The sequence below is a fragment of the Triplophysa rosa genome, linkage group LG23 (assembly GCF_024868665.1).
Source record: "Triplophysa rosa linkage group LG23, Trosa_1v2, whole genome shotgun sequence".
NCBI lineage: Eukaryota > Metazoa > Chordata > Actinopteri > Cypriniformes > Nemacheilidae > Triplophysa > Triplophysa rosa.
In genome coordinates, this window is record NC_079912.1 from 13,778,562 (window position 1) to 13,795,252 (window position 16,691).

General features: G+C 36.5%; 1 protein-coding gene across 1 annotated transcript in view; it reads right to left on the reverse strand.

The window, feature by feature from the left end:
• Positions 1–13,920, reverse strand: part of vipr1b (vasoactive intestinal peptide receptor 1b) — a 46,097-nt gene extending 32,177 nt beyond the window's left edge. Inside the window, exons 1-2 of the mRNA XM_057323370.1 lie at positions 13,618–13,920; positions 2,964–3,054 (exon numbers count right to left, since the gene is read on the reverse strand). Coding sequence (XP_057179353.1) covers positions 2,964–3,054; positions 13,618–13,674 — 148 coding nt within the window. The 5' untranslated portion in view covers positions 13,675–13,920. The remainder of the gene's footprint in view (positions 1–2,963; positions 3,055–13,617) is intronic.
• Between the last annotated feature and the right edge of the window lie 2,771 nt (positions 13,921–16,691).

Sequence of the window (16,691 nt, forward strand, 5' to 3'; positions counted from 1 at the left end):
TCAGTCATCACAGGACTGCAGTTAAATTGAAATCTGATAAATGTGCTAGTCCATCTACTGAAATCATTCTGTGGATAAACACACACCTGGGAACTAAGGAGGGCTGAGGTGCAGCCGAGACTGAAGTTGGGTCCATTTAGAATAAATATAAAAACATACTAACAACATTAAGTAGAATGACATCAAAGCTTTAGTTTTACTTTTAATAGTAAATGTCAAAAACAAAAGAGGGCAGTCAAATCGATTCCAAAATAAAAGTTTGTGTTTTTATAATATATGCGTCAATGCGTGTGGCGTGTATATTTATATGCATATTTAAATACACAAACATACATGTATATATTTAGTAATATAGTATTGTATATGTGTAATATATATTTATATTTATAAATATTTATATATTTACTTTAATTATTGTATTGTATTGTAATTATTTTATTGTATTATTTACTTATTTATCTTCTTTTATTTATGTTATCTTATAGATTGTTAAGGATTTTCTTTTTTATTTGAGCTTCCTGATCTGTACAGCACTTTGGTCAACCCTGGTTGTTTTTAAATGTGCTTTAGAAATAAATAATGAATGAATGAATGAATTTACTGTAAACATATTTATTTACTATTAAAATATAAATGTACTGTATATATATTTATGTAAATATTTTTTACATATACATGTAAGTGTGTGGGATTATATGTACATATAAATATACACAAACATTTATTTTGGAATAGATTAATCACAACTAATCAATTTGACAGCACTACAAAAAAAATCGAATTTTCTTTTAGAGATAGAAAAACAGAAATTTGGTATGTTCCACAACTTCTCACAGACGTTCAGATCTGATGTTGGGAGAAGATCACTGAGGGCACTGGATTGCATTTTTTTATTCAAGATGTTAAAGTATAATCTGGAAACAGCCTTTAAAACATCCAAAGCTGTTATTTATGGTACATAACGTAGAGCATTAATATAACAAAAGATGACTGCCCATGCCATTACAGTCTATTGCACCACAATAACCAATAAAAGTCTCAGTCGACGGTAGTGTATATTTATCTTAAGGATTTACATAGATTATCTGAGAATTCTGTTCAGATTCATTAGCTTCAGAGCTACTCATCACATCTTAAGTATCACCTCCGTCAATTAGTTAATAATCCTGGGATCCAAAGAAAACTGAAGAAAACTTGTTTAAAGGGGTCATATGACACGGCTAAAACGAATATTATGGTTTGTTTTAGATGTAATGCAATGTGTATACACGACTTAAGGTTCAAAAACGCTGTATTTTCCACATAACGTACATGTTTGTATCTCCTCTTTGCCACACCTCTCTGAAACGTGCAGATTTTTAACAAAGCTCATCGCTCTGAAAAGCGAGGTGTGCTATGATTGGACAGTTAATCAGTGCGTAGTGATTGGTGGAATACTGCAAGCGTGTGACGGAAATGTACCGCCTCTTACCATATTTGGAACATCAGGTTCCAAAGCAATTGTACTGACAGGTACGCCCACCTTACTTGCGTATAAATTTGGGCAGTCTTAGTCAAATCACACCACAAACTGACGTAGATTTGTGGGGGTGTGGTTACACGAGGCATTTCAGGCAGGTCTGGGTGAGCATTCGCTTTTAGATAGAATGCATCTTTTGTTCTGAAACTTTAATTTTAACAATTTTACGTGTCTAATACATGCATGGGCAACTTATAACACACCAAAGATGCAGAACACGTATTCACGCCATATGACCCCTTTAACTTCATACTTTCCTCTGTAGCTCAACTTGCAAAGCATTGCACAACTGTGGCAAGACTAGTGACCAACCTTTTTATTTCTAGGTACATTAGAATAACTTCCTAACATAACATTTGGTTGACTCAGATATCAAATTATGTTTACAGTATGCAAGTAAGAATGAAGTTTAATAACTGAAGCCTTACAACAATATGCAATGGAAACTGTGGGGGGCTTTCACTTCAAACAGTTGAAACTCTTGTGGGCATAGTATCCGCTTTCCTTCGTTTATTATGGGGGTCTGACTTTTGCAGCTGCCTTCCACTTCAAAAAATTGTCTTTCATGCCTGAATGCCAATTCACCTTGTCTGCCTGAGAAATGAGTCAATCGAGGATAACCTACTTCATACCTCAAAGGAGCCTCAGGATGACCATTGATATCTATGCACGGTGTGGTAGTCCTTAGGACCTTTGCTGAAAAGCCAAAATAATCAGCTTCGCTGATGAATTTCTGTATTTAGTCAGAACCCTTGAGGACTCATTAAAATGTGAACAATGCATTCTCACTGATGAGGACAATGATATTCACCAGCAATCAGAATCTATGTGCATTGATTTTTATGTAAATGATTTTTTGGCACGTTTACTGGATGGGGACCAGAAATCAAGAGGGAGAGAGAAAATGAAATGGCTACATGACATGGACCAGAATCAAATCAGATATCCCATATAGGACACCAAAAAGGGCCACTTCAATGGATAATATGGGATTGTACCTATTTTTCCTAGTTGCTGCTATATTATAATATCATGTCACTACCAAAATAATTCATTTGTAATATTAATACAGTGGGTTCTGAGACCATCAGTAAAGTTTTAAGAAGAATCTTGTGTGCTTCAATATAACAGCAGATTAGCATAAATATGAATTAAACATCTTAAACATGGCTTTAATATTAAACATCCGCATTTGTACGCAATAAATCCGCAATAAAAAAACATACTTTTTATTTCTTTATAATTTCCAACCTCAAAAGTCTCAGACTTTTAGACCCCACTGCAGGTAAATACAGTCACCAGCATGGGTTTTGTTTTTGGCCTTGTTGCAGCATCCGAAATAATACCTCTGTGATTTGCACCTACGTGTGCCGTTCCCCATCAATGCGAAATTGTTTGTTGACTGTGAAAATAGCACAGAGCAAAGTTATTTGGTGAAAATCACCTGATGTGACGTTTCCTGCGGTTTGATTCTCACATCTCTCCTTCGCCAGCTCAATCTCATTTACCACGTCACACATCTGAAAAGCACCAACCTGTGAAAGAGAGAAAAAAAACTCAGTAGCACCTTCAAAGCTTCAATCTCCTCCGTCTCAGTGATTCACCGAGATATTTTTTTACTTAAAGGTGTCAGCTTTCATCTTTTTGGGCTTTCATTTCATATGCATATTTATATACAGAACCTAAGCCTGTATATGTAAAATATTGGTAAATATTTACAACATAGGTCTTCTGAGAATTAGATCATGCGCTGCTTCAAAAACCTCAAAAATTACATTTTGCTGCATTAGATTCTCATCGATAAACCGACACAGCAGTGCCTGCCTGTAAGCTTGCAGACAAAAGCGTGCGGCATTGGCGTGGAGATTATATCTGTCTGCGAGCGGGAGAAGGAGCGTAGGCCCAGTGAGTAATCACCGGATTGCTCACTGATGTCCACTGCTGATGACAAATTCATGCTGACAGTCAGTGGCAGGCAGCCTGCGGGTCAATAAGAACGTGAAAGTCCAACGAACAGCTTGAGAAGGTCAGTGAAGACATGGTGTTGAGGATAAGGGGTGATGGACAGGGTGAGCTGAATCCCTCTAGTGCTAATGATTATGATGTGTGTGCACCTGTGTGGAGATCTTTGAGTTTGTATCCGAGCATGCTGTTGTTGTGGTGCATGCATGCACTGGCCTGTAAATGTGTGCGTGTGAGAAAGAGAGAGATAGAGAACAAGAGAGAGAAGAGAGAGAGAGAGAGAGAGAGAGAGAGAGAGAGAGAGAGAGAGAGAGAGAGAGAGAGAGAGAGAGAGAGAGAGAGATGTGGGTGTGTACAGGTGTGCCTGTGCATTTAAATGAGAATTAAAGAGACTAGAGATCAGTAGAAAAGTTAGCAGAATGTAAAAAGTTACAGAAAGAAAGAATAAGCAGTGAGTGGAACAATACACAAAAAGTGGAATTGAATTAAAATAAAATATAATATAGATATAAATATAAAAAATAAACTAAAATAAAAAATACAATAATAAACTAAACTGAAATATAAAATAAAACATAATAAAAATCTAAAATAAAAAATTAATTAAATACTAAAATAATAAACTAAAAGAAAAGAAAATATAAATATAAAAGCAAATATAATACAAATATAAAATAAATATAATGGTTGTTTTCTGACAGGTTTCCCAAACACTTCCACTTCCACTGAAACAGAAACACCCACGTATGCCATTGTTTTAGCAAAAAAGCTCAATTTCTTTGATCTTATAGAATTTTCAACATCTAGCTATATTCAACAGACAATATCACAAAGACAAAAGACACCAAAAGTGCTTTATCAAAACATCCAAAAACATACTCTTATAATATGATTTACCTACTCTGTGACATTGTCAAAATCATTAAAAAAGGCTGAGCTGATCTGAATTTTAAATGTTTACAAAAGAAAGCGAAGAGAAGAGCAGTTGATCCAAAGCTGAAAATACGAGGCTATTTTTACTCAGTTTCAGCTGTCGCTCAGCGGTACTCTGGTGCATGGATAATAGGGTCAGCTCAGTAAGAACTGCTCCAGTGCCATCACTAGCCATGCGTGCACCTTTAATCCCCACCAGCAGAAGATACCATCATCCTCTTTATTGCATCATCTGACCTTGTCTAGCTCCAAAGACATTGTAAAAGTAGGAGTGGGTGCCAAGAGTACACATATGCAAAAAAGTTAGACGTAACTAAACAACACTGCAAATGGAGTTTCTTAGGTTAACCATTGTCACTGAAGTCTGAGTCTGAAGTATAAAGAAGTTGTATACTTTCTGCCAGTAAGTGCTGGCAGCATTTGATTATATGACTCTTTCCTGGAATAAAATAATAAAATGTAAGTTTATATAAGATAAGTTTCTGAGAGAACAAAGAAGCCATTTAGAGGTAGTTTACACTATTTTGCCTAACTTGCAATTACGTTGTATTGTACAAAATCTGCCAGATTCTCTCCATCAGATAATGAGGAGCATTCCTCCTTACATATCCTCCTTATCGCTTTTCTGCCTTGTGGGTTATCATCAGATGTAGGGTTCATTGCGTGTGAAAGCCACCCAGTGAAGCGAGAGGTCAAACATTGGGGTGATCACTGATGCATTCCTGATAAAGCAGACACACTCGACTTCACGTGTTTGTGGTAATGCTCAAATTATTTGCAAGAGTAAAAGATGGCGGACATGAACTGCATGCGGTGAGTGAAACTGATGTCTGTGTTTTGTTGGCAATGGGTGCGCACGTGCTTTAGTTCAGCCTACCCCTCCCCCCCGCACGCGCCGTATGCTTTCGTAAAAAATCGTACAGCTGTATCTATCTTTTATAAAAATGATCAAACTAAATACTCTTCGAAGATACGAAGTATGCAATACTACTCTATAGGTACTCAAGATTAATATGAGATTGGCAGAAACCGTGTGTGTTAGGGCCGCTTTAAACTGGTAAATGTGTTTTGACACCTGGTATATGATGTAATGTGGTCATTAGCCGGTCCAAGTTGGTAGACCGTCTTGGACGAGGAAAAAAACTATTTCAGCCGAGGATACCAACTTACAGTAAGTTGTTTTTTGGACCATTATAGCTTCTTGATTAGCTTAGACCAGTTTGGACCAGCTAGAACCAAAACACACAAAGAAAGATTACAACAGATTTTCAGCAGGGTTGCAATTCAACCTTCTGGGTTTCCAGAAACCTTTGTTTATAAACAGTTCATTCCTAAGGACAGCGGCTCATAATCTTTCACTTTCTAAAACCTGGACCCTGTTCAAAAATTGCCTAAGCAGGTCTGCTGGTCTTTGCTGGCTAGAGGTGGTCTCCCAGCCTGGTCAAGCTTTTCAGTTAGACCATCCAGCTGGTCTTCCTAAAACGTCTCTAAAACCAGCCCACGCTAAAAGACCATAAAGCTGACTTCAGCTGCTTTAAGCCATTTTCTTAAAGGGGAGACAGCCCTTTAGAATCTGAAACAAAAGTGAGTCACTGAAGAGTCTGTGAAGAAGTGTCTGCAGTCCACATTTCTCGTTAAGCCTTGATAAAAGAGTACATTCTTTTAAATAACCTTAAAGCAGTTTTTTATGATTGGCATCAATCTATACTTTTAATGTCAGACTTGCTTTTTCGTGACATTTGATAGAAAGGAGAAGAGAAGGGTGGGGGGCATCATCCATACGGTGACTCAGAGCCGGACCCCGGAACCACAAAGCATCACATTTACAGGCCAAATGAAAAGCTCACCAGGAAAATGGCACTGCAAACTTGAAGATCAGATTGTTATGTTAGTCTGAAGGCTGTTTCTTAAAGGCTTGACCTATGACCTTTAAAAAAACTGGTTTGCTGCCTAAAGCCTTCACGTATGCGTTACATGCAACCCCTAAAAGTTTCAGCAGTGCTTATTTTAACCGACCATCTATATAGCACTCCAACATTTTATTATTCAAAGCCTTTCTTTTATTCAAAGCATTTGATGGCAAAGCCAGATAGTTTGTTTAATGTGCTAATGAATAAAAAGCTTAACAAAAGAGCCGTATCAAAATAACAGGAAAGCAGGTTTGTGTATGCTTTGACCCAGATCTGCAACTAACAGATAAACAACACAAAGGGCTGATCCACACACAGTTACGCTGAATAATGAAGTCCTGTGGCTCTGCTGGTTTATAAAAACATCTGCTGACCTCTGGGATGAACCTGCTACATTCATGTCCGAGCCAAATAACAGCACTGCTCTGCTCGAACCTGTTAGAGTAAGTGCAGAGAGCGCCTGGAGATTTGTCATGAAGACGTAACAAATGGCAAGCTGGCCAGCAGATGTTCCCTAAAAGTGTCTGGAGCAGTGTGATTGGGCCGGTTGAGGAGAAAGCTTCATTCTTTTACATCTTAAAGGTGAATAATGTTTTAAATGTTCACAGACACTTAATGCAAAGACAATAAGCAAGCCATATGTTGATTAAAAAAAAACACTGTGTCGGTATGAAAACATTTTATAGAGCATTCTGACATCCCAACATTAATATTGCATGCATGCGTCTTGAAAGAGTTATGTATTAAAGTAGGTACTTTGAAACAATCGCTGACGTTTTACATTTTGTAAGATTAAGCTCAGGACATAAGCCGTCCACGTGGGTGCTCTGTAGTATTTATAAACTCCTGCTTTATGTATCCACAGACAATTCCGTTTATTACTTTGCTTACTACATAAAATTCCCAGTATGCTGAATTACTTTATTATCATGACTTTTTGTTAATACTTAACAGTGTTTTGGCAGCTGTAATGCACACCCATGTGAACTATGTCTTTTTTTTATTATGACTGCAGTTGTAAAGAAACTGCGAAGGAAAAAATTAGGCAACATTAGGACATGCGGCTGTGTTACTTTTGGTTCACTGCCATCAACCTAAAGTGAAATGAAAAAAGCGTCTCCATACTTTTGTGAAGTACACTGGAGGGTCTTCTAGTCATAAAATTCATGTTTAAGATCTCTGTTAGCAAGACGTAAATCAAAAGGAAACATCTCTGTATCACTCTGTAAGAGTAAAAGTACTTTTCTTAAATTGTTTTGAGATAACTGTAACAAAGAGTATACTTTTCGTGTACTGTAAACATTTTTGACAGGTAACCAAAATTGGCTTCATGTGGTCGAAAATGTGACCCTGCCTGTGAAAACCAGGTTGATATCTAATTATCTCATTTTGAAATTATGAGCCTCGAAGTTTGATTTCAATCTTTGACATTGCCTAACTCAGTCGATATTAAAGATATGAAGGTTATCACAGAATGTTTTTTTACATTATAGGGTGATTTTGTGTAAAAAAAACAGTAAATCATGAAAAATGACTTTAGCTGGGTTCTTACAGGCAGGGTCACAAATATTTAATATAGCCTAAATAAATAAAGTTACAGTATGTCATACAGTGCATTATTTCAAAACATTTCATGCTCGCTGTTGTTCCTATTGCTATTAAACACACACACAAAGGACTTTCCTGTTGTCCAGATCATTGCTATTAAGTAATTAAAAAGCTTTTCTTTACACCAGTTTTAATGAAACCTGTGATACATCCAACCTACTAGAAAACTAGCAGAAAGAGAAAGTTTTTTCAAAAGAAAAATAACTTACGACTCCGCAGTATTCATTCATTAACTTTGATCCTCAAGGTTAAAAAAATCTTTCTTGCCCACAAAACATTTCATAGCTAAATTAAAAATGCAAACACATTCTGCACTTGTATGAATAAATAAAGATTTTACAATTTTTCCGTTTTTCCCTTATGCTGAAAACAATTGTAATGAAATGTTGTCACAAATAACTAAAAAAGCATTTTCACTTTGTCTGAGGCTTTAGGACCCCACAGTAAATGTATCAGTGGAGATGAGTGGTTAATATTGTTGCTGTCCATCCAAAACCTTGGATGTCCAAATTTGCTGTTTTTCAGGAAATGAAAAAAAACACTGTACTTTTTAAATGCTTCCATACTGTCATCAAAACCCAGTGGCAAACATAAAGGGAGAATAATAATACAGATTTATGGCAAAAAATAAAAATGACAAAATGTGGAGATATGAGGTTTCAGAAAGACAGTAGCGATATGTGAATCCGTTTTTTAGGGTTGGTTTTTTAGCTTTATACTGTCAGCAGTGACTAGGGTCCTGGTATGTGCACTAAAGATAACATCTAAAGCAACATCTGACAATTGGAAAACAAGGTTTTCTCTGGATGTTTCATCTACAATTCAAATCAATTTGATTTATATAGCGCTTTTCACAATGTGCATTGTTCCAAAGCAGCTTTACAGGAGAAAATAAGAAAAACTGAAAAACACAAAAAAGGTAAAACACAGCACAGTGCATGGTGTTTATAGAACAAGCAAGATTATTCTAGCAAATAATATCTAATAAATGCAGACTCCCGGTGGTTTATTTAGCATATTTTGCATTAAGTGAATGCTTGGCTGATCATCTTACACTGGAATAATCCTGATAAATCCATCATACGAGAAAGCCAACACCATAACTCTAATAACACTGGAAGTGTACAATAAAAACAACTGCAACAAAGTGGATGGAACACTGATCAGCTTGCATCCTTCTCATAATTGGTCACAGTTGCAATCACAATCAATCAAAGCTCAAATACATTCACCCCTGCATGCCAAGGTTTCCAGTATGTTGTCCACGTGTATGTGGGGGGGGCTTGTTATTTAGTCTGCAAACCACCAAAATTCCTGCTGTCACGACAGACAGAAATTAACAGGGTTCATGAATAGGAGAAGAGTACGAAGGTATTGTATAAAAGGTGAGCAACAGGAAGCGCATCTGTTGCACTATGCACTGTTACTCTTTCTGCAGAATGTAAAGCAGTCAAACATGACCACCCCAGAGACAAGCCTAAACTTCCTGCATGCACATCTGCTTTGTGTCACACCAAGAATTTAGATACGGGAAGATTTTAGGGATTTTTCTGTCACTCCATAGCGTTGAGAACCCTTAACCACTACATAACAACAACATGTCAGGTTTTGTTAACATATACTCTTGTGTACAACAGAAGCATGATACAGATGTTTGGGAGAGCACTGTGCAACTGTTTTAAAGACTTCACACTAACACAGCGTTACAACCAGCAAAAATATGTCAACAATGAAGCCAAGACCAGTCAGACCAAAGGCACATGCTAGGAGAGGAGACAGCTGGATAGATTGTTGGATGGACGGATGTTCCTGTCTGGCAACAGCCAACATCTCAAAGCCAAAGACTTGCCAAAGCTGAAAGTGAAGCATGATAGTACTGTATCTGTACAGACAAAGAGCTTTCGGAGTCAGGTGGGAGTGTCATTGGCAGCGGGACGTGATGCTTCAGTCAGAAGTCTAAACTGGAGAAAATCTAAAGCTTCTTTCTCTTTACAGCTCCTCAGAAAGTGAGTAACTCCTATAATCTATCGGCAAAACTTTATCCATGCAAAGTCTGTCACCTTTAGCATATATTTCCATCTGTCAGAGATGGCAAGAAATGAAAGCGACCCAAATTTTTAACAAGGAATGACTCCGATGGAATAAAAAACAGCCTAACAAAGCCCTGCAAAATCCACTCTTAAAATAATCACGTTTCTTTTCTTTCAGCAGCGAGAGAAAGCCACAAAACCATTGTTCTCAAACAAGAAGTTGTGTGCAGCTATAAAAGCTAGGGATGCACCGATATGTAAATTTTGAACAATAACCAATAATTCTTTAACATTGGAAGCCGATAACCGATATATTGGCCGTTATACAGCATCTAAATATTAATATAAAATTTTATGATACTGAAACAAAAAGGCAAAAGTGGACAACTGTTTTTATTTGAAAACATTGACTGCAGAAAACAAGGTAACCATTAGTTCTTTTTTTTCTCTGAAAATCATGTACTAAGCCTACTTTACACTAGTTAAAGATTCTTTAACTTTAAAACTTTTCTGGTATAATGTTAATTTATTATTTTTAATCATTATTCTAGTTCAACCCAAAAGTGTTCTCAATAGCCACAAGTCTAACAGGTCTCAAGACAGAAAGCATTCAGACAGCAAACGGCTTTAAACAATATGCTTTTGTTCCTCTAATTTACACATTCATAAATATCTACATACTATACCTACATCAACGATGTTTTGCTAATAGCAGTAAGTGAATGATCACAACAGAAAGACAGTACTGTACAGGATTTTAACTGTGACCAGCGTGCAGCTGAAGTGGTTCAACCAGAGGAAATGATTCATAATTTATCGGCTATAATATATCGGCCTAAATTTTATTATCGGTCAATACTGATAACATTAAAAATTAACATTTTATTAGGTATGCACGATAAATTATCGGCCATATCAGTATCGGCTGATAATTTATCGTGCACCCCTAATAAAAGCTCATTATTGTAATGGATATCTCTACAGCTGTACTTCTTCATTTCTTTGTTAAAGCCCAACAGTACAATAAATGCAATGTAAGAACTGATCATCTGGTGCACACTGTGCTACTGTATATCTATCTCTATATATGCGTTATCTTATGTAAAGAGGGAGGAATTCAAAAAACATGGCATTTGTGTTTACTATGCATGGTTGTGTATGTGACGAATAAACTTTGAACTTGAAATTGACCAAAAAGTGTCTCGTGTCCTATTATTAATTATTATTATAAATTCTTTACTATTATTATTCATTTGTATGTGCTTTAAGTGAGACCTAATTCTTTGATTAATGTAAAATTTGAATATGAGCCGATAATGTGGATCATATCAGCAGAGTGATATCAAGAAATGTCAGGAGGGTTGCCAGATCTGTGTAACAAAACCAACTTAATAGCCAAATCAAAACTAGCCCAAAACTAGCGCAATGACCCAAAATATCAAAACTCACTCCAATAAAATATATATTTTACAGGCATATGACGTATTTCAGGTAATTTCTTCTTGAAAATTGCTGCACAGTAGTGAACATAGACAGTAGACATAAACATGTCTTTGTAAATTAATCTTACCTTAAAATAGACCACTGATTAACAAAATCCTTCCACCTTAACTAGCGTAATGAAAAACAATCCACTGTAACAGTTTAAAGCCCAATTCCATGGGAAACCACTGACTTGGCAACCATGAAGTCACCAAGAGCAGGCTGTAATCTGTCTGCTCAAATCGCTCTCTGCTTTGAGAATTTCTGATCTGCCCCCTAATGGCTTAAACTGGAACTACTGCTGCAAAACCTAGCTTTCTAAAAGGCAGATCATAATTGACTTTCAGAAACCCACTATCTGCTTAAAAGCAAAGCTGGTTTGGTTATAATTTATTTTTCTGTTTATTTTTTTCTCTTCTTGTTGTTTTTTATTTTATTTGGGTTTTATGTTATATTGAAATGTCTCGATGATAATTGAAATTCACGCTGGACAGTTATGTCGTGAATGTAATGTCATTTACTAAGAGATATTATTCTTTGTACTATATTACTGTATTTGCATATATTATTTGTATTATGTATGAAGCAACAATTAAAAAAAAGGCAGATCAATCTTAGGAGACACAAAAATCAACCTGTTGATTCTGATTTCATGTTGCAAAAAAACAATGGGCAGTTTGTGCTTTGCATCCCATTAAACTCAACATTATTTAGGCCTACCTATTGGTAATTTTATTGGATCAATAGCTCATTATACTACAACAGCTGAGTTAAGCATGGTGAACCATTAGAATTCCTAAGTTTGCAGTTGCTCATCTGAAGCTCCCATCAGAAGACTGGTGACCTTAGAATACAGTAAATTCGTAAAGAAAGATGTATGGCAACCAGCAGTATAAAGAAATATCACCACATTGCATTCTAAATGTCAAAGATGTCATGTGGGAAACAGCTGCTAAACACAGAAACAGATGATGCAAACAATACATCAGAGACACGAACAGCAAGACACGAAGCTCAATGCAACGCCATAAAAAATGTTCAAACTCAGACCAGACAAATGCACAGCCTTCATATATCACATAGATAGATCAATAACATGCTGACAATCTGACTCAACTGAGACAAATACATTTGGGACTAAACACTTCACACTCAAATACATGTACAGTACTGCAACCTGCTGCTCTCCATTAAGTGTGCTGCCCTGCTCCATTTCAAAACATGCTTACAGCCTTTTTCACATGCGAATCAGCACAAGCTCCCCTAAATAGGAGGTCTCACAAAATATGCTTTTAGCTGATATTTGGTACATTTAATTCCAGATTCAGTAATAAAATGCCTTTTAATTTAGCTTGTGACAGCTGTGATGGGGAGAGTGGCAGGCCAACGCATCCAAATCAGTGATTCTAGAGGGTGAAGTGTGCAGATAGTGCACCTAAGAGGCTTCTGTGAACACTCATGATATCATTTGCACTGTGAATGAATGGATCTGATAAAATTACCACCTGTGTCAAACATACATCAGAACTGTAGCGCATCATTTTAGTTGAAATCAGACAGACTACGATGTCTTTACTGGACAGGTGCACTGACCCCTTCCCTAAGTTTACTAAGTATTTCTCAACACTTACTTTAATGAAAAAATTGCATACATTGAAGAGGAGTTAAAGAAAAATGTCACGTTATAATGCCTTTAAAAAGTACGAAAATTGACGTTTTGGATTTGGTTTAATTCGTAATATAACCACTGTAACCTTACCATAGTAAACATAGTAGGCTAATTGAGTCTCACTACAAATTATTTTCCCCATGGTATTTGTAGCAAAACTATAGTAATACAAATACAAAAACTCGGTTAGTACACTTTTTCTTTAATAAAACAATGGGTATTTTGTTCCGAGGAATGACACTCGACGTGCGCACGCTATTGCGCACTGTTGAGTCAGTATTCCGTACAACTTTTGCACTGCCCCGGGGGGGTTTCTCGGGAAATGTGTGGTTTGCACTAAATGTGCGATTCTCAAAACATTTCATTCCTCTACAAACTGCATGTAATTCACAGCAAAGGGATTTTAAATAAATTAAACTGACCTCAAATGGCTAACAGCGCGCAACCTCTGACAAACTGACATTAAATACTGTCACATCACAATGCCAAAAAACGAAAACTTACCGCAGACAACCTGAAGCTCAGTGTTAAAACAAATAATCTGTATTTCAAGGCATCCATCGCAATTCGTTGCTTTTTCCTTCCGCAGCTGTATTCGTATATAATGAAAAAGTTTCTCCCGCTGCGTTCTTCAAAGTAAACTCAGTCAAACGTTAACAGTTAACCGGACGATGTGTAGGCAGATGAGTATAACAAAGTAAGTTTAGATGAGGGTACATCATAAGAGCCGTGTGTGAGAGCTCCTCCGGATGAAGTGCTTCATCTGCTGGTGCTCCAGACAGTTGAGCGACCAATGAGCGAGTCACAGTCCCCAGTAAAGCAGCGCGTGAGAAGAGCTGTGCATATCCACACTAGTTGCGGGGTATTGACAGCGCGCTCAATGATGTCTTTCTCGTCATCCACGCACAACTATCTTTGTTGCATTAGTACGAAAGCAACGGATGCATTTATTTCAAGGTATATACAGTTTGTGAGCACTAAGCTACAGAAAGGGACTCCCATGTAAGGCTCTCTCTCAAGCTTAAGTTGTTTTAGACATGGTCTAAAGGACCTATTTGTGAAATACAAAAGGTACATGAAATTTACCTGAGGCTGTTTTAAAAGCTTTACGTAAATTACAGTTTATTTGTTACAATCTATGCAGACGCTGCAACTGTAGACACATACATCAATGTGCACCATTTAGCATCTTAACTAATCCTACTTTATTTACGGAAGCCTTCGACGAAGTAACGATTGGATTAATTTCATGTGTCACGTGACACTTTAATCATTTTAAATGGGTTATTTAACGCTGTATCATGCATTCTCATGCTTAACATGGTCAACTTGACGTATTATTTCTGTGCTTGATACACTCCCCAAGCACTCCAACTTGTTTCGGAAAGTTTTTTATAAGTCTGGATCCGTTTCATAACAGGAATCCTATTCATTGGGCAATTCTACCGGAAAAGCTCGGCAAGGCCAAAGAAATAGTCAGCCCACGCGCCAACCGATAGTAAGACCCGCCTAACATCAGATTGGCTGCACTGCGTCAAGAGAAGTCAATTGTTTGTGTTCAAGGCATTTCAGTGATGGATGTTATATAAATGGTGGATATACTGGTGGACCATAAAAATTATAGACCCTTCATTTGTTTGTAAGTAGGCAAACTTACAAAATCAGCAGGGGATCAAATACTTATTTCCCTCACTGTACATCAACGATGTTTTGCTAATAGCAGTAAGTGAATGATCACAACAGAAAGACAGTACTGTACAGGATTTTAACTGTGACCAGCATGCAGCTGAAGTGGTTCAACCAGAGGAAATGATTCATAATTTATCGGCTATAATATATCGGCCTAAATTTTATTATCGGTCAATACTGATAACATTAAAAATTAACATTTTATTAGGTATGCACGATAAATTATCGGCCATATCAGTATCGGCTGATAATTTATCGTGCACCCCTAATAAAAGCTCATTATTGTAATGGATATCTCTACAGCTGTACTTCTTCATTTCTTTGTTAAAGCCCAACAGTACAATAAATGCAATGTAAGAACTGATCATCTGGTGCACACTGTGCTACTGTATATCTATCTCTATATATGCGTTATCTTATGTAAAGAGGGAGGAATTCAAAAAACATGGCATTTGTGTTTACTATGCATGGTTGTGTATGTGACGAATAAACTTTGAACTTGAAATTGACCAAAAAGTGTCTCGTGTCCTATTATTAATTATTATTATAAATTCTTTACTATTATTATTCATTTGTATGTGCTTTAAGTGAGACCTAATTCTTTGATTAATGTAAAATTTGAATATGAGCCGATAATGTGGATCATATCAGCAGAGTGATATCAAGAAATGTCAGGAGGGTTGCCAGATCTGTGTAACAAAACCAACTTAATAGCCAAATCAAAACTAGCCCAAAACTAGCGCAATGACCCAAAATATCAAAACTCACTCCAATAAAATATATATTTTACAGGCATATGACGTATTTCAGGTAATTTCTTCTTGAAAATTGCTGCACAGTAGTGAACATAGACAGTAGACATAAACATGTCTTTGTAAATTAATCTTACCTTAAAATAGACCACTGATTAACAAAATCCTTCCACCTTAACTAGCGTAATGAAAAACAATCCACTGTAACAGTTTAAAGCCCAATTCCATGGGAAACCACTGACTTGGCAACCATGAAGTCACCAAGAGCAGGCTGTAATCTGTCTGCTCAAATCGCTCTCTGCTTTGAGAATTTCTGATCTGCCCCCTAATGGCTTAAACTGGAACTACTGCTGCAAAACCTAGCTTTCTAAAAGGCAGATCATAATTGACTTTCAGAAACCCACTATCTGCTTAAAAGCAAAGCTGGTTTGGTTATAATTTATTTTTCTGTTTATTTTTTTCTCTTCTTGTTGTTTTTTATTTTATTTGGGTTTTATGTTATATTGAAATGTCTCGATGATAATTGAAATTCACGCTGGACAGTTATGTCGTGAATGTAATGTCATTTACTAAGAGATATTATTCTTTGTACTATATTACTGTATTTGCATATATTATTTGTATTATGTATGAAGCAACAATTAAAAAAAAGGCAGATCAATCTTAGGAGACACAAAAATCAACCTGTTGATTCTGATTTCATGTTGCAAAAAAACAATGGGCAGTTTGTGCTTTGCATCCCATTAAACTCAACATTATTTAGGCCTACCTATTGGTAATTTTATTGGATCAATAGCTCATTATACTACAACAGCTGAGTTAAGCATGGTGAACCATTAGAATTCCTAAGTTTGCAGTTGCTCATCTGAAGCTCCCATCAGAAGACTGGTGACCTTAGAATACAGTAAATTCGTAAAGAAAGATGTATGGCAACCAGCAGTATAAAGAAATATCACCACATTGCATTCTAAATGTCAAAGATGTCATGTGGGAAACAGCTGCTAAACACAGAAACAGATGATGCAAACAATACATCAGAGACACGAACAGCAAGACACGAAGCTCAATGCAACGCCATAAAAAATGTTCAAACTCAGACCAGACAAATGCACAGCCTTCATATATCACATAGATAGA